The 19,671-nt window shown below is 23.4% G+C and overlaps 2 protein-coding genes across 5 annotated transcripts in view; one reads left to right on the top strand and one right to left on the bottom strand.

Moving 5' to 3' along the window:
- Nucleotides 1–2,488, top strand: part of LOC122511067 (myosin heavy chain 95F) — a 63,985-nt gene extending 61,497 nt beyond the window's left edge. For both annotated transcript variants that reach the window (XM_043626108.1, XM_043626117.1), the window contains one exon: nt 1,577–2,488. In XM_043626108.1, the coding sequence (XP_043482043.1) occupies nt 1,577–1,728 (152 nt within the window). In that variant the 3' untranslated portion in view covers nt 1,729–2,488. The remainder of the gene's footprint in view (nt 1–1,576) is intronic.
- Nucleotides 1,793–19,051, bottom strand: LOC122511082 (fatty-acid amide hydrolase 2-A-like). Of its 3 annotated transcripts, XM_043626128.1 has the most exons (11): nt 18,670–19,048; nt 13,577–13,748; nt 12,260–12,479; nt 10,034–10,251; nt 9,851–9,962; nt 9,125–9,423; nt 3,910–4,011; nt 3,668–3,835; nt 3,065–3,247; nt 2,697–2,788; nt 1,793–1,929 (listed from the first exon to the last, which is right to left on the bottom strand). In XM_043626128.1, exons 2-11 carry the CDS (start codon nt 13,745–13,747, stop codon nt 1,905–1,907), a joined length of 1,590 nt encoding a protein of 529 aa, XP_043482063.1. In that variant the 5' UTR covers nt 13,748; nt 18,670–19,048; the 3' UTR covers nt 1,793–1,904. The 3 variants fall into 3 exon arrangements, with proteins under 3 accessions (XP_043482063.1, XP_043482080.1, XP_043482072.1); XM_043626137.1 differs by lacking the exon at nt 1,793–1,929 and having other exon boundaries at nt 2,585–2,788; nt 18,670–19,046; XM_043626145.1 differs by lacking the exons at nt 9,125–9,423; nt 9,851–9,962 and having other exon boundaries at nt 18,670–19,051.
- Between the last annotated feature and the right edge of the window lie 620 nt (nt 19,052–19,671).

Below are 19,671 nucleotides of genomic sequence, written 5' to 3'. Positions count from 1 at the left end.
TTTATTTATTTTTTTTGAAAGAAGTTAATTCTACTTGATATTTTCTTTTTGGTAAAGAATTAATTCTTCTTCAATTTTTCTTTTTTTTGGTAAAAAATTATTTCTTCGTTTTTTTGTAAAAAATACTTTTTTATTTTCCTTAGAAAAAAGTTAATTCTCCTTTATATTTTCTCTTTAATAAAGAATTAATTCATCTTTAATTTTTCTTTTTGGGTAAAAATTCTTTTTTATTTTCTTTGGAAAAAAAGTAAATTTTACTTCATATTTTCTTGATGGAAAAGAAAGAATTCTTCAAATTTTTCTTTTTAGTAAAAAATTAATTAATTGTTTTTTTTTTTTTGAAAAAAATTCTTTTCTATTTTCTTTGGAAAAAGTTAATTCTTCTTCAAGTTCTCTTGTTTGGTAAATAATTAATTTTTCTTCAATTTTTCTTTTTATCAAAAAGTACTTTTTTATTTTTTGAGAAAAAAGTTAATTCTATTTCATATTTTTTTTTGGTAAAGAATTAATTCTTTTTCCTTTTTTTTAGTAAAAAAAATAATTCTCTGTTTTTTTGGAAAAATTTTTTTTTTCTTTTTTTGGAGAAAGGTTAATTTTACTTCATATTTTCTTTTTGGTAATGAATAAGTTCTTTTTCAATTTTTCTTTTTAGTCAAAAATTAATTCTTTGCTTTTTTCGTGTAAAAAATTATTTTTTATTTTCTTTGGAAAAAAGTTAATTCTTCTACAACTTTTCTTTTTTGGTAAAGAATTAATTTTTCTTCAATTTTTCTTTTTTGGTAAAGAATTAATTTTTCTTTTTAGCAGAAAGTTTTTTTTTATTTTTTTTTAGAAAAAGTTAATTCTACTTCTTATTTTCTTTTTGGTAAGGAATGAATTCTTTTTCCTCTGTTTTTAATATAAAATTATTCTTTTTTTTTTTTTTTTAAATTTTTGTTCTTTTTCAACTTTTCTTTTTAGTCAAAAATTAATTCTTTGCTTTTTTCGTGTAAAAAATGATTTTTTATTTTCTTTGGAAAAAAGTTAATTCTTCTTCAATTTTTCTTTTTTGGTAAAAAATTACTTTCTCGTTCTTTTTGTAAAAAATTGTATTTTATTTTATTTTTTTTGAAATAAATTAATTCTACTTTATATTTTTTTATGGTAAAGAATGAATTCTTCTTTAATTTTTCTTTTTAGCAAAAAATTCTTTTTAATTTTTGTTATAGAAAATTTAATTCTACTTCACATTTTCTTTTTAGTTTTTTTGTAAAAAAAATTCTTTTTAATTTTTTTGGAAAAAAGTTAATTCTACTTCATATTTTCTTTTTGGCGTAAAATTAATTCTTCTTCATTTTCCTTTTTCTAAAATATGAATTCTTTATTTTTTTAGAAAAATGAATAATAAATAAATGAATAAATGAATAATTTTAACAATATTTTGTGAATTAAAAAGTAAGATGTAAATATTTAGCTTTGTTTTGGTTTTTTTTTCTAAATGAAAGATATTTTCCCTCCTTTTTTGATATAATTGTTGAAATGAAAATTGTGTTTACTAATCTTTTTCACACCTTTTGTGTTTATCGGACAAATGCAGGCATTGACGACATGCAAATGTGCGAGCTGAGTCTGGACGAGACTGGTTTAACAAGAAAACGTGGAGCTGAGATCTTGGAGCATGAATTTAATCGTGAATGGGAACGTCACGGCGGTAAACCTTACGTGATACCAGGAGATCGTAAAAAATAAATCCCACTCATATTCATCAGGGTTTCTTCTTCAATTTTTAAAATCAATTCACGAGACTATAATAATTAAATTCCTTCCTATTTTTATATTCTCTCGAACTTGCATATTCATTCATATTTTTCCATCAAGTTTATTATTTGTCAAATCAATATTCTTGCGCATAAAATTATGATTCGTCATTGGGGGAAAAATGTCGTTTTCCTAGAAAATTATTATAGTTATTTTCCGCATTTTTTTCAAATTTGACAATTGGAAAATATTTTATATTTTTTTTTATTCAAATTTTTAAATTAAGTATCTTTTTGTTACTTATTTTTATTTTTTAGACACTTTAAAAATTGGAAATTTAATTTTATATTTAAGTTTAGATATAATAATTCAAATTTTGTGAAAGAGAATTTCTTTTTGGTTAGTGATGACTTTCTTTTTTGCAAAAAAAAAAAATAGTATTTCTTTATTTCATAAAAAAATAGTATTTCTTTTATATTGTGATTAATTTTTCGAATATTATTTACATTGTTAAAGTTTAAAAGATTCGTACATTATAAAAATAAGTTTCAGTCGCAATTGCATCTGAATTTATTGAAAAGTATTTTGAAAAAAAATATATATTATATTTATGCGAACGAATGTCTATGAAAGATAAATACACTATATTTAAGTTTATAATGTATGATAGTTTCAAGAAAAAAGGTATTTACGTAATGAAATTATTTTTAGTCTTATTATCTTTAAAATGACGATAGAATGTGATGATATTTCCAAATAAATATCAAGAATTTAAAAAAAGACGAAATTTCTTTTTTATTCATCTAAAATTGGATGTGGAATTTGGGAAAAATTGAGAAGAAAATAATTTTTACTTAAAGTAATATTTTATTAAATAAGTCTTAATTATTTTTTTATAAAAAAAATATATTAAAATTTGTTCTTATTTTTATTTTTACTGTAAAATAATTTTTTTTCACCTGCTACTTGGTGCAATCCAACCGCCAAATTCTTTCTCTAATTCTTGAGCAACTGCTAAACATAATCTGTCCTGATTTTTATTCGCAATTAGCTGTGAATAAATTAGAGGAATTTTTTTTTTAGTGACGGAAATTTGAAATTGAAATTAAGTTTTTTATGAAATTGGATTTTTTTTCTTTAGGAGCATGTCGATTAATTTTTATAAATAGAAAAAAGTAGTTTATTGTGATGGAAGAAAAGGAAATGAATGGAAAAATTGACTTAATTGGCCAAAAATGGAAATGAAAAAAAAGGATTAAATATGAAATTGAAATAAAATTATGATTAGTAATGAATAAAATTTGATAAAGAAGAAAAGTAAATTTACTTGAAAACCAATTGGAAGTCCTTGTTCATTCAGACCCATTGGAACTTGTGTCGAAGGAAATCCGAAAATATTAAACAAAATGCAATAACTTCCTCCGGGAGTATACAAAAATGACTGATTGCGAAGTAAAGCTGGCGATGGATAAGTTGGAACTATCAAAACTCCATTCGTACCAAGCATATTCTGCAGAAAAAAAATGTATTCAATCAAGAAATGTTTTCTTAAAACGAAGAATTTAGAATTCCTTTGAAAGAATTCTTCTTGTAAAATTTCATCTCAATTTTATTTTCGATTTCATTTTAATTTCATTAAAAAGAAAGAATAAAATCTTTATTTTTGTTTTACGGTTCAATTTGATTTTAATTTGATTTTTTATATCAGTGAAAAAACGAAGACTTTATTTTTAATTTTTGTTTCAATTTCATTTAATTTTCTTTTAAATTTTATTTTATCCAAAAAAAAAATAAGTGAAAGTTGTATGTATTTCTTTGCAAAAGTTTTTTCCAATATTTTCCAAAAGTTTGTTTCTTTTTCTAAAAATCTTCGCTCTTTTGGTAAATTTTGAACAATGAAAATAAAACAATTATTATTTTTCACACAAACCTCAAAAGCAGTTTGTAATTTAGCAGCTCTTTCTCGATAATAATCCAATCTAGATTCATAAAGAAAGCCTTTAGTGTCTTTAAAAATACCCATCAAAATTGCATTTTTTGTATGTTGCGAAAATCCAAAAAGTGCTTTTCCCAATTCAATAAAAGGATTTTTTTCATTCTGAAATGAAGCAAGAAGAAAAAATTTTTTTTAATTAAAAGAACAATTGAGCAACAATTGTGTATTAAACTCACTTTTGGATCATCTGGATTTAATAAAATTCTCGGTATATCAGCCATGCAAAAAAACATAGCTGTCGAAATTTCGTAAACGTCTTTTAATTCATTCATATTTGGCTGCAAAATATTAATTCTTATTGTTTATTATTTTCAAAATTTTTTAATAAAATTCTTCGACAAGATTTAAATTATTTTCATAAATAATAAAATTCTTTGCGCAGGAATTAAATTATTTTCGTAAATAATAAAATTATTTTTCACAGGAATTCAATTATTTTTTTCAGTATAATTTTAATAAAATTCCTCCAATGAATTCAATTATTTTTTCAATTTTAATTAAATTCTTCTAAAGATTTAAATTATTTTTAATATAATTTTAATTAAATTCTTCTAAAGATTTAAATTATTTTTAATATAATTTTAACTAAATTCTTCGTAAGATTTCAATTATTTTTCATAAATAATAAAATTCTTTGCAGGAATTCAATTATTTTCAATACAATTTTAACAAAATTCAATAAACAAAAATTTTTAATTATAATTATTAACAGACCCGATTATTTTAAAATGTTGAAAAAAATTCTTCAATTATTTTCAGAATTTTCAATTAAAATTATTTAATAAAACTACATTGTTATTTTCAACAAATTTAAAGAAATATTTCCAAAGAATTTTATTATTTAGAAAAACTCTAATAAAACTGTTTAAAAGTATCTATGTAATTTTTCATCAATAATTTTCATAGAATTTAATAGTAAAATTATTAATATTGCAAAACAAAAACGATGATATTAAAAAATTTTTTTAAATTAAAGAAATTATTTGAAAGAATTATATTGTAAAAATTAAAGAAATTCTTCGAAAGAATTTAAATTTGTTCTCAATATTTTAATAAAATTCCTTGAATAAATTAAATTATTTAAAAAAATTTTAATAAAATTCTGAGAAAAATTTAATTATTTTCTAAAAATTCAAAAAGTTTTAATAAAATTTAATAATCAAATGTTTATTTGAAAAATTTGAATGAATATATATCTTTATTTACTCTCCCTGCTTAATTTCGCAGGGTTCGAGGAACCATAATACAAAAAATTCTTAACCTAATATACAATCTCTTAACTTAACTTATCCTAATACAATAATCTTATTTCCTAAGTATTCGCCAGTGCCGGGCTTCCGTTTCCCGTTCCATTTGGCTTCGTCAAATTAAAATTTTAATTTTAGCATCGTTCCCACCCTCTTTATCTTTAATTTACCCTACTATTTTCTCATTTGTTCTAACTCATACATCCATTTCTCACCTTGCCCATTCTCATCCATTATCCATCCTATCCTTTCATCCACACCTTTCTCATTTTCTCCACGACTTGCACATCTATCCAACACATGTTCCCAATCTTCCAACTCAAAGCCACACACCCTACACAGTCTCTCACTCTCATCCATCCAATATTTACATTCATTCATTCCTTCTCCCATTCTAAACCTTATTATCCTGTTCCATCTCTCCTCTTTCCTTACTCTCTTCAAGTATTGAGGTATTTCACCTCCTCTTACCATCCCATACCATCTGTTGTATTTCGAGTTTCTTATCCTTTCCCATCTCTCTTCCCTCTCTTTCTCCCTCCACCCCTCTCTCAATTCCGTCCATTTTCGACCTCCTTTCATCCCTTCTTTAATTGCATCCCTTCTCTTAATTTCCCATCTTGACAATTCTTTCCTTCCTTTTTGCTCCCTTTCTTTCACTTGCCCCACGCACATTTGAGTCCAACTACACCCTCCACCCTGTCTTAGCTTTTCCTCAAAACTCCAAGCTCTACTTCTCTGCCTCACCACCATTTTCTCTCTTCCGACTTCCTCTCTTAACATGTACCCTGGACAGTATCTACTCACACCCATAACCCATCTCAAAAATTTCTCGTGCATACTTTCCACTTTTTCCATTTCCATCCATCCCCAAACTTCCACGCCATAACTCATCACCGACCATACTAACATATCATACAACCACAATCTCTTTTTCCAGTCGTTTTTGAACATTCTCTTCCCTATTCCCCATACTTGACCCATTATCTTATTCGCTCTTTCCACTCTCCTTCTCACATTCAACTCATGCCCTCCACCATAATGCAACCAAAAACCCAAATAACAAAATTCATCCACTTCCTCAGCCACCCTTCCATTCAGTCTCCATTCATTCTCTTTTCCATCTTTTTTCTTCATAAATCTCATCGCCTTAGTTTTTTCCACATTTATCCACAAATCTTTCTCTCTCACATATTTTTCAAATTCTTTAATCAACAAACGCATCCCTGACTCATTCTCTGACATCAAAACCACATCATCCGCGTAGGCAAGTGAATAAATTCTCCCTTTACCTAATATTATCCCCCCTTTTCCTCTTCTTTTCAATTTTTCCTCCAAGTCCGCCATCAACAAACTGAAGAGAACAGGGCTTAGAGGGCAACCCTGCATCAGGCCTCTACCTAGCCAAAACTCTTTCCCAATCGTTTCTCCTATTTTGACCTGCGTCCTCACATCCGTGTACATTTCTTTTATCCTCTCCACTATTCCTTCCTTTATTCCTTTTTCCTTAAGTGCTTTCCACAATATTTTTCTATTCACAGACGGGAATGCAGCCTTAAAATCTACAAATAGGGCTATTAGTTTACCCCCTTTCTCTCTCAAGTTCCTATTCACTAAATAATTGAGGGTGTATATGTGGTCCATTGTACCCATACCCTTTCTGAATCTAGCCTGATTGTGTGGGATACCTCCATTTTCCTCAACTTCTTTCTCCAACCTTTTCCTAAGTACCTCCGCATATACCTTACAGCTCACTGGCATTAAGGTAATTCCTCTGTACTCCTCTATTTTCTCTCCCTCCCCTTTTTTAACCAGTGGCACAATCAGGCCCGTCTTCCACTCCTCCGGCCACCCATTTCCTTTCCATACCTCGTTGACAATTTCCCATATCACCCTTCTCACCTTTTCACCCCCATATTTAATACCCTCTCCCTCCATTTCATCTTTACCCACCGCCTTATTCCTCTTCAGCCTATCAATCGCATCTTCTACCTCTTCTCTTGAAACGTCTTCCACATCATCCTCTCTCACTATCCTTCTTCCTTCACCTCTTATTCTGTAACTCGTTCCCCCACTCATGTCCATAAAATACGTAGTCCACTCTTCTATTTTAATTTTACCATTTATAGATTTCCCTCTCTTTCTTTCTCTATTTACTACCTCCCATTCTTTACCTTCTTGTACCGCCTTCTCTACTTCCTCCATGAATCTTTTCTTTTCCATTTCTCTTTTTTGTTTTAGTAATTTCTCGTGTTCCCTGTGTTTCCTATTATACTCTTTCCTCTCAATTTCCCCGTTCCTCCATTCTTTTATATAACCTCTCATTCGTTGCCTACTTTCTTCACATTCACTATCCCACCACTTTCTGTGTCCCAGTTCTTGCCCTTCTACATTGCCCATTTCTTTTTTAACTTTCTCAATCTTGTCCTTTAACTTTAGTATTTTATTATCCACACTCTCTTCGTCCTGCCATTCTTCCATTTCTCTCCGCATTCTTTCCTGGAAATCCGCTAACCTCTCCGCGTTCCATTTACCCATTTTAATTTTCTTTCGTTTCCCAACATCTATCTCTATTTCTGGATCTCTGCTTCCATTTCTGTGTCTCTTTTTCCCGTCCCTTAATTCTACCACCAACGGAAAATGGTCAGACCCTATTTCTCTCCCTACTTTCATTTTAATTATTTCCTCTCTTCCCCTCTCATCTGTCAACACGTAATCAATAGTGGTTTCTCCTTTTCCTCTGTAAGTAAAATTTCCTTCCTCGTCTCCTCTCATATTCCCATTGCAAATGGACCATCCTTCTTCCTCCAACAATTCCAATAATCTTCTACCCTCTTCATCCACTTTCTTATGCTTGGAAACTCTAATGTACTTCTCCATCTCTTCATCCCATAAACCACCCCCCAATTCTCCTGTCCATGCATTTAAATCCCCCCCAATTATAACCTTGTTGTCCTTTCCTTTTTGCATCCAATCTTTAATTATTTCCCAACCCTTTTCATCGCCTCTTCTTCTATAAATTCCTACAATATCTAGCGTTCCCCTACCTCTCTTAATACTCCTTACTATACAATCGTCGTTCACTACCATACCCTCTTTTCTTACTTCCTTGATCTCTTTTCTTACCCCTGAAATAATCCCTCCTGATCCTCTTCCTCTTTGTCCATCTCTCTTCGCTTCTTGCAATTTCCATTTGTACCCTTTTGGCAATGTTCTTTCAATTTTCTTAAAATCTTTCTTCTCTACCCACGTCTCACTAAGAAACAGCACATCCCATTTTTCTATAGTTCTCCAAAATCCTTCATCTTTATTTTTAATTCCCCCTACGTTCCAGAACCCCACTTTTATTCCTGCTTTCTGTGTTCTCTCCCAACTGCCCCTTCTTCCTGCCGAAAAACCTGCTCTCTACTTCTCCTGTATCCTACCTGCGATGTATTTCTCTCTCTTCTCCTTTCTTCCTCCACCACTTCTCCAGTCACTTTACAAACCACCCATTTACTACCATTAACCCACAAACAATCTCTTCCCCTTTTAACCTCACTACCTTTTACCCTCTCTTCCCATTTTTTCTGATCTAGTTTTCTTGAAATCACCCTCTCTTTCCACGTTTTGTCCTCCTCTATCATTTCTTTCCTGCCTTTCAATTTATTTTTTGCCGACATGACTTTCATCTTTTGGTCTTCACTTTCCAGCTGTACGATCCAAACCTTAGGTTTAATTTGAATGAATAAATTCTTTATATAATTCAATTACTTTCATAATTTTCAATTAATTATTTTTCAATTGCTTTCATAAAAAAAAACCTAAATTTTTTTCAAAAAATTAAAGAATTTCCAATTTTTCCAATTAAATTTCATTCCAAAATTTTGATAAATTCTTCGCAAGAATTCAATTATTTTCATAAATAATAAATGTCTTTGAACGAATTTAATTATTTGAAATTTTTTTGATAAAATTCAAATTCTTTGAAGAATTTAACTACTACTTTTTTTTCAAACAAAGTTTAACTGCGAACAGATTAATGGAATACAACGATTATTAATGAAGATTAGGTGTTAATTTGTATAAGAGATTTTTTGTTGTTTAATAAATTAATTTTTTTCCGTTTAATTGACTTTTTTCCCTTTTTTTGTCTCTTACTTACACTATCGACACTTGCAACACGTTTTTTAAGGAAATTAACAGCTTTTTTAATTGAATTTCTTATATCGTGAGTAACTGGTATTTCACCGGGACTATTGGGAAATTTTTCCATGTAAAATAATTTCAATTTATTAATATCAACTGGATCGTCTAATCGTAAATTTTCCTTGTAATTTTTACTCAATATTTTCATAGCAATTAGAAGATCTTCACTGTATCTTGTCATTGGACCAGTTGATAAGTAATTTTGAAAAATTGGAGACGGCGACATTGGATAATGACCTCTAATAGAAACAGCGCCTGGTAAAAAGTTGAATAAAATAAAAATAAATAAAAAGAAAATTGAATCGTGAATTTCGAAAAGAACTCAACTTATGGTTTTTAGAGTTAAAAATTCTTTTTTGAAATTCACGATTCAATTGAGAAATTATTTTCTTTTTACTAAATTATTATTTTTTTAAATTAATTTTCTTTTTGTGATGAATTCTTTTTAAATAATTTTTATCTATGACAATATTTACTTAGACAATAAATAAGACAATATTATAAATATTTGTTATAAATATTGTCGAATGAAATAAATAAAAATTTAGTAAATTTTATTATAAATGTTTTTAGTGAATTTTTTCATTTTTTCGGGAATTTTTTGAATGAATTTTTTTCTTTTTTTAATGAATTTTTTTTTGTAATGAATTTTTCTTTTACGATTAAATAGAAAAAATAATACCGGAGGTAGCTTTGTGACCGAAAAGTCCATTAAATAAACAGGGAACTCTTATTGAACCGGCAATGTCCGAACCGATTCCTAGGGGAGTTGCACCAGCTCCTCCTAATGCACCCTTTCAAGTAAATATAAATTAAAAAATTATTTTTGACTGTAAATAATTTTTTTTCTTTCATTTAGATTTACCTCACCGCCGGAAGAACCGCCAGCTATTCGTCTAGTATCATAGGGATTGTTTGTCGAGCCATGAATGAGATTCGATGAATCAAATCCAGAACACATTTCTGGAGTATTTGTCACGCATAATGGAATTGCACCCGCTAATTTCATTAATTTTACTGCTTCACCGTCTTCAGGTGCTTTCTCGTCTTTACGAGAAAGTGTGCATGCCGTGAAACTGCAACCTTGCAAAACAGAAAAGAAATCTTCTTAAAACAATTTTTTTTCATTAAAAAAAATTATTGAAATTAAAAAATTAAAAAATTTTTTTTAATTCATTTTTTAATTTTTAAAAAACGATTAACAATTTTTTGAATTCATTTTTTAAAAGTAAAAGAATATTTTTTTAATTCATTTCTTAATTTTAATAAATCATTTTGAACTTTTTCTTATTAATTTACATAAATTACTAAAAATCATATCCAATTTTTTTAACAAATTAAAGAAAATAATGTCCATAACTTTTTTTAAATTTAAATCAATTTTTAAAAAAATCATGCCATAATTTTTTTTTCTATTTAAATAAAGAAAAAGACAAATTATGAATCAAGACTTTTATTTCAGTCTCTAAAGTAAAAATCAGGTTTTGGAAATTTTTTTAAAAACAAATTTAAAAAATAATCATTACATTAAACAAATTATGACATTTTTTTGAATTTAAAAATAAATTACGTAAAAATTGTGGTATTTTCTTTAAATTTAAATATAAATTGAAAAAATTACGATATTTATTTGTTAAGGGCATTTGAACCATTATGACGTCACAATTTGTGCAAAGCACGTGTTCTAAAATTGTGACGTCATAATGGTTCAAATACCCTTAATTTCAAAATAAATTTTTAAAAAATTAGTTTTTTTTGTAAATATTTTTTTGGGCAATTCAATTATTTTCAATACAATTTTAATAAAATTTCTCAAAAGAATACAATTATTTTTAAAAATATTAACTAAATTCAATTATTTTCAACAATTTTAATATAAATTATACATTCAATTATTTTCGACAATTTTGATGAAATTCTTTTTAAAAAAATCATTATTTCCAAAATGTTTAATAAAATTCCTTCAAAAAATTCATTTATTTTCAAAAATTCAGATAAAATTCTTTGAAACATTTCAATTATTTTTATGAATTGTAAAAACCTTGGCAAGAATTCAATTATTTTCATAAATAATAAAAGTCTTCAAAGGAATTCAATTATTTTCATAAATAAAATGTTTCGAAGGAATTCAATTATTTTCAATCCAATTCTAATAAAATTTTTCAAAAGAATACAATTTTATTTTAAAATATTATTTAAATTCAATTATTTTCAAGAGTTTTAATAAAAAATCAATTATTTTTAACAATTGTGATTAAAAAATTTTTCGAAACAATTCAATTATTTTTGTAAATAATAAAATTCTTCTGAGAAATTCAATTATTTTTAATACAATTTTAATGAAATTGCTAGGAGAAAATTCAATTATATTCAAGATAATTTTAATAAAATTTCTCTAACAGTTTTTATTATTTTTAAAAATTGTGATAAAATTTTTCTAAACAATTCAATTGTTCTCAAAAGTTTTTCATAAAATTCTTTGTAAATTAAAATTATTTTCAATTATTTTCAATTAAAATTATTTTAAAAAGTAACATTATTTTTAACAAATTTAATGAAATTCTTAAAAAAAAAATGTAATTATTTACAAAAACTCTAATAAAATTGTTTAAAAGAATTGAAAAAATGTTGACAAAATTCTTGAAATGAATTCAATTATTTTCAAATTTTTTGATAAATACTTTGCAAGAATTCAATGATTTTCAGTACTTACATTAATTTTAAAATTGAAAACATTTAAAAAAGAAAATTATTTCAAAAGTTGGGAAACAAAAAATCAAACAGCAACTAATTTCAAACTGCGAACAGATTACGGGAATACAACGATTATTAATAAATATAGAAGATAGATTTTAAAAAATTTGTATTTTTTGTAAATTTGAAAATAAATTAAAAATAATTTATTTTGTTTAAAATTAAAAAAAAAACTAATTACAAAAAAGTTACATGGTTTTTTCTGTATACGTTTAAAAAAATTAAAAAATATGGGTGAATATTTTTTTTCTAATTTATGAATTAAATTTAAAGAGAAATAAATTGAATATTCATTTTTTTTAAATTGATTAATTAAATTAATTAATTAAGAGCGTACCTTTGAGTGCACAGGCTTCTTTAACAGAGAATGGTACACCATAAAGTGGTTGCTCTCTCTCCAATGTGTGAATATTCACCACTCCAGAATCCAAATTATTGTCACAAATTTTTGCCTCCTTTGTTGCTTCATTAAATCGATTTTCAATGACAGCATTTATTTGTGGATTCACAGCAATTATACGTTCAATATAAGCTTTCACCACAGCCTCACTTGAAATCTTTCAATTATCATCAAATTAAGAATCAATAATTCATTTCACTATAAATAATTAATTATTAATTGTAATCAATAATCAATAATTAATTAATTACAATAATATTTGTTTACAAATTACAAATTTTTTTATTTTCGAATATCAAATTCAATTTTTTAATAATTACAGCTTTTCAAAATTTGAAAAAATTAATATATTAATAAATAAATAAAATTTTTTTTCGCAGGAATTTAGTTAAAATTTTAACTAAATTTTGCAAAGCGATTCAATTATTTTTAAAAATAATAAAAATTCTTTGCGCAGGAATTCAGTTATCTGTTTACAATTCAATTTCAATGGAAATTTTGGAAAAATTTCAATTATTTTCATAAATAATAAAATTATTTTTCTCAGGAATTCAATTATTTTCAGTATAATTTTAATAAAATTCCTCGAATGGATTCTATTATTTTTTCAATTTTAGTAAAATTCTTCAAAAAATTTCAATTATTTTTAATACAATTTTAATTGAATTCTTCAAAACGATTCAATTATTTTTATAAATAATAAAATTTTTTATTCAAGAATTGAATTATTTTTAAAAATGTTAATAATATTCTTCGAAAAAATTCAAATATTTTAAAAAATGTTGATAAAATTTTAGAGTTAGAATTCAATTATTTTCGTAAACAATAAAATTATTTTACATAGAAATTCAATTATTTTTAGTACGATTTTAATAAAATTTCTCCAATGAATTCAATTATTTTTTCAATTATAACTGAATTCTTTAAAACGATTCAAATTTCAAAAATAATCAAATTCTTTGTGCAGGAATTCAATTATCTACTTTTAATTCAATTTCAATGAATTAAATGATTTTTAAAAAAATTTTAATAAATGGTTCTAAAGAAATTAGATTATTTTCACAAATAATAAATGTTGAATTAAAAATTTCATAGATAATAGAATTCTTCGTATTCAAGTACGAAAATTTATTAATGGAGAAAAAAATCTATATTTTTGATTTTTCTAAAATCTATTTTAAATTTTTTTCTCTGTGTTTTGATAGATTTATATTTACTACAAATAGTTAATTATAGTTTTTTTTTTAAATGAACCTCTCGATTTCGAATTTTTTTTGCTAATTCCTTGGCACTGAGTAATAATAATGGATTCTTAATAGCTGGCAGTTGTTTCGGTCGATGACTATTGACAAACCAATAAATGGGCTGTAATATTTTTGTTATTAATTTTAATATTATCATTGCTAGACGAACTGTTAACTCCATTCTGAAAATTGGCAAGAAAAGAAAAATACTTATTTTTACTTCTTTACAAAAGGTAAAAATTATTTCGAATTGTTATTGCTTTATTTTAGTAGATCAAAAAATGCAAATAAGTAAATTAATGTTATTATTATTAATTACTACTTTTATTATTTTTATTTTTATTACTATTTTTATTTTTGTTATTATTTTTTTGTTTCTATATATTTTTTTACCTATTTTTTTTTATTTTTATTATTTATAAATTACTATTTTTATTTTTGTTACCTATTTTTTTGTTTCTATTATTTTTGTTACCTATTTTTTATTTATATTATTTTTGTTACCTATTTTCTTTTGTTTCTATAATTTTTGTAACCTATTTTTTTTGTTTCTATAATTTTTGTTACCTATTTTTTTGTTTCTTTATTTTTTGATACCTTTTTTTGTTTCTATAATTTTTGTTACCTTTTTTTCTATTATTTTTGTTACCTATTTGCTTTGTTTTTATTATTTTTGTAACCTATTTTTTTTGTTTCTATAATTTTTGTTACCTATTTTTTTGTTTCTTTATTTTTTGATACCTTTTTTTGTTTCTATAATTTTTGTTACCTTTTTTTCTATTATTTTTGTTACCTATTTGCTTTGTTTTTATTATTTTTGTAACCTATTTTTTTTGTTTCTATAATTTTTGTTACCTATTTTTTTGTTTCTTTATTTTTTGATACCTTTTTTTGTTTCTATTATTTTTGTTACCTATTTTTTTTTCTTTCTATAATTTTTTTTAACTATTATTTTTTTCTGTTTATTATTTGTTATCTATTATTTTTACTATCTTACATAATATGAACATTAAAAATAAAAATATTAATATTCAATTGAAAAAATGTAATAAATAAGACCTTGTAAAGTGTAAAATTAATGGAATTTTCTGCACGTTCTTGTTTTTATGATTGAGTGCAATGTGTGAAAACTAAACTTGGAATAAGATTTCAATTTGAACGGGCACAAAGGAAGCATTCTTGATGATGTTTTGAGCTTTAGACTTTCAAAATAGTTGCACGTGACGGCAATTTGGAAGAATTGCAAATTGCATAGTTTCTTATTTCATAATTTACTTCTCTGTTATTCATTGCAATTGTTCCGAAAAAAAATGAGACGTTTTTTAAGGAAATTTTTTTTTATTGTCACAAATTGAGATAAGCGCATTTTTTTTCTTGTTAAAATTTAATAATTTTTAAGGATCAAGCTATCGTAGATCATTTATCGTTTATTATTATTGAATTAAATAGACAAATAAATATTCAGTAACAAATAATAATAAATAAAAATTAATAAAAATAATAAATAAATGTATTTTACTTTTTTATTTGCACTATTACAAAAAAAAGGAAATAAATAATTATTTATTTCTATTTATCTATAAGTTTAATGAGAATTTAATTATAAATAAAAGAAAACAATAGAAAATAATGAAATGGAAATTAAAAAATAATAAAGAATAGAAAATTGAAAAGTTTACTAAATAATCAAAAATTGCAGTGAAATAAAAAAAATTTTAATCTAAAAAATACAATAAATATAAAAAATGAAATAATAAATTAAAAAAAGTGTAGAATTTTTTTTTTTTGATAAGCAGAAGAAATTTGATTTATTAATTGCAATCAATCAAATTGATTATTGTACCAAGTGAAAAAAATGCATGTATTTCCATTTTTTTATTGAGTCTATAAAATTATCATTTAATAAGAAGTAAAAAAAGGTGGAGTTATATTTGCAAGTCAAACGATTATTCTCTCATGTTATTGGCTTTTTTTCTCTAATTAAGTGAAAATTCAACAATAAATTAAAATTCATTCAAGTTTATAAAAAAATTTGAAAATAAAAATCAAGGTTGATACAAATATGTCATCGTTAAAACTGTTAATAAATTCCAATTCAAAAATAGCGCAAAACATTGTAAATATTATTCTAAAATTTGTGATACATTTTTCATTAAAGAAAAGGTCAAGTTATTTGACTTGATTTCGTATTCTGAATTTATCAAAAAAAAAACTATGTCGTCAATTTGTTGCATTCTTTTATTTATTTCTCTTTTTCTTCTACATTTTTACGACTTATAATTAAATAAACATTTTTATGCTACTAAAGAGATTAAATTAAATAATAATAATAAAAAAAAAGAAAAAAATTACAAGAAGGGAACAAAAAACCTTGAATCAATGTAAACTGTAGACGCTAGGCAGACAAGTTTGTATTATTATAATCGAGATAAAATCGTGCATTCTTATTATTATTTTCTATCAGTGAATTGTTTACATATTTTCGATTTTTTAATGACAAAATTTTTGTTTTCTAATAATTATAATTCATTATTTTGAATTTGAAAATATTTTCCTTCTTGGGTGGTTGATTCTAATCGTTTCTTGTTTTTTGCAAAAAAATAAAAATACAAAATAATCATGTAATTATATTTATCAATACAAATTTATTGATCTTCCAAGAATGTATTTCAAGTGAAAGTAGTGTATTCGAGCACTTTCGACAATTAACATTAAAAAAAAAAACAAAAATAAAATACCCAAGCTCCACAAGTAAAATATGTTTTAGTGTTGAATTTTATTTTTTATTGAATTTTTCCTTTAAAAAAAATTTTTTTTTGTTGAATTTTTATTCAATTTTATTTTACATAAAATAAAATGAAATTTTTTTTATATTTACCCAGAAAAAAAAGCAAATATTTTTTTTTCAAATTTGAACTCTAAAAACTACTGTAGAGAAAATTGAATTTTCAAAATTTATTTTATATTTCTTTTGTTGAATAAAAATTAAATGAAAAAAATGAAATTTTTTACTCAATTTTTTTTATATTTGCCCAGAAAAAAATAAAGCAAATATTTTTTTTCAAATTTGAACTAAAAATTACTATAGAAAGAAAATTGAATTTTATTTTTTAGTGAATTTTTAGGTTTAAACTTTTTGTTTTTATGAAAGAAAAAATGAAACTTTTTTCATATTTCCCCGCAAAGAGAAAAAAAATTGAGACAAATTTTTTTTGTTTTCAAATTTGAACTAAAAACTACTAACAGAAACAAAATTAAATTTTATTTTTTATTGAATTTTTCAGTTTAAAAAAAATTTTTTTTTTATATTAAATTAAAATAAAAAAATGGTAATTATAAAGATAAAATGAAATCAGGAAATGTAGTGAATTTGTAATTATTATTCTCCTTTTTTTTAATTTTATTTATGCAAAGAAAAATCTACATAACAAAATCTTTGCATGTGACATTAATGTATTTACTGAACTTGTACCACTGGAGGTCAAGGGGATACTATGTTATCGATATATTTTACCTGATAAAAAAAATCGTATTTAAAGAAATGATAAAATCCGCACCTTAGACAAATAATTCATTGAAACAAATAAATAATAAAATTAAAAATAAACCATTTTTTATTTATTTAATTATTTACTTATTTATTTACTCATTTATTTCTTTGCATATTTATTTACTTACTTATTTATTTGCATATTTATTTATTAATTACTATTTATTTACAATTAATTAATTAATAATTAACAATTAATAAATTAACAGTAAACAATTTGTAATTAACAATGAATAATTAATTAACAATAAATCATTAACAATTAATCAATTAATAATAAACAATTTGTGATTAACAATAAATAATTAATACTTAATTAATAAATTCTAATAATAATTAATTTATCTTCTATGTAAATTTTTGATAACTTTTCTTTAACAATAAACTAACAATACTTATTTTTAATATTAACACTAAAAGTGATGTTTCTTGGAAAAATTCTTTAAACCAAATGTCAACATTTGTTCACATAACAAATTACTTTTTTTTCTCTCTTTTGTTGGATTGTTAAAGGATTTTTTCTTTAAATTCAGGGTTTTCAAGTTTCAATTATTTCCAAATAGGCAAATATGATGATGAATAGTGTGTTTTATTTTCAATGTGTGAGTATTTATAATTATTATTGACCATTTTAAAAATTGTTGAATGTCAAAAATTAAGAATAACATTTTTTTTAATGTAGTTTTGTTTTTATTTTTGTTTTAGATCCAAATATAAATTCAGAATAATTTTAATTTCTAGAAACAAGAAAATTTTATGTTTGGTCAAAATAATACATTATTTTCGGTGTGAAAAACATATTTTTTTTCTTCCCGCATAAATTTACATTTAGAATAGTCGATCGTTAGAATATACACCTAATGAAATTATTATGCGTTCGTATTTATTTCCTCAAAATAATTTTTTTTTTTTTCAATAAAAATTATTCATTGAGAAAATTTTCAACTAAAATAAACTTTTTGAAAATTTCTTATCGAATCGAGGAAAATCAATTACTAATTTTCCAAGTTAAATATAAACAAATAATTCAAAAATCGGATAATTACAATTTCTTTGTATTTTTTTGATAAAAAGTAATAATAATAATAATAATAATAATAATAATAATAATAATAATAATAATAATAATAATAATAATAATAATAATAATAATAATAATAATAATAATAATAATAATAATAATAATAATAATAATAATAATAATAATTAGAATAATAAATAAATAATAAATAAAATGATAAATAAATTAGTGAATAAAATAATAAATAAGATAATAGACAAATAGTAAATAAAATATGAAATGAAGCAATGATTAAAACAATAAATAAATAAATTAGTAAATAAAATAATAAATAGATGAATAATATACAAAATAATAAATAAGAATGAAAAATAAAGAGAATAAAAAAAAATAATAATAATAAGAGCAAAAGTAATAATAATATTAAATCAATTAATAAGAGGTTCACAAAGAAAATATCAAATTGTAAGCATGTGTAATTAAAAAATAAAAAGAAAGATAATTATTATAAATATATAAAAATGAAACTCACGTGTCTTATCGGGCGAGAAAATAAAAGATAGTATAAAATATATAATTGAAGACAAAAATAGAAATTTTATTTTAAATACTAAAGAAATAAATATTTACAATGTGATGAAACTTTTTAAACAACATTTAAAAATATAAAATTTAATAAAACACAATTTGACCAAAAAATTGTTGATTTAATGATCAATAAAAATTATTCGTCTTTGATCATTACTACACGAGAGCGAGTTTATAACTGTTGGTTCTCTTTTGACCAACAGTTCAACTTGTTTGATATAAGGAATAAATTTTCGCTTCACTTTTCTTCCTGATTAAAAACGATTATTTCCAACATTTGCAAATTTTCACTTTTTACACGAGAGAATTCAAATCTTATTTCTTTTTTTTTCGCAGTATAAGTAGTAAAAAAAACTGTATAAAAACTACTGTAAAATAATAAATTAATTAATAAAAATATAAAAAAAATTATTAATAAAAATAAATTAAACTTCCCTCTATGAGGAAGCGAAATATTAAAAATAATTGAAATGTGATAAAAATAATTAAAAGTAATTAAAATATAAGTTTCTTTTGTAAAATTTTTCTTCAATTAAATTATTTTTTATTCAAAATTCTTTTTTTCTAATTTAACAATTTTTGTTTTCAATTTCGCCTCAATTTTTTTGACAATTTTTAATTTTACTATTTTTATTTGAAATTTCTCACTTTGTACACATATTTTTTTTTATCTAATTTAATCATTTTTGTTTGCAATTTGTCTTCAATTTTTTTTTTTCAATTTTAAATTTTACTATTTTTTATTTAAATTCAAAATAAATTGAGTTCAAAGTACAATGAAATTTAAAAAAAATAATTGTTTATGACAAAATTACAAATTATAAAATACTAATTTTTAAATCTATTTATTTATTAAATTTTATAATTAATTAATTGTCTAATTAAAAAAAGAGGAAAAATTTGTACATTTTATGAAGCTGATAATTATTGATTATTGTTCTTTTCT

The sequence above is a fragment of the Leptopilina heterotoma genome, unplaced genomic scaffold (assembly GCF_015476425.1).
Source record: "Leptopilina heterotoma isolate Lh14 unplaced genomic scaffold, ASM1547642v1 Lhet_121, whole genome shotgun sequence".
Taxonomy (NCBI): domain Eukaryota; kingdom Metazoa; phylum Arthropoda; class Insecta; order Hymenoptera; family Figitidae; genus Leptopilina; species Leptopilina heterotoma.
The sequence above is the reverse complement of the archived record's forward strand: the minus strand, read 5'-3'. Positions and strand labels throughout refer to the sequence as shown.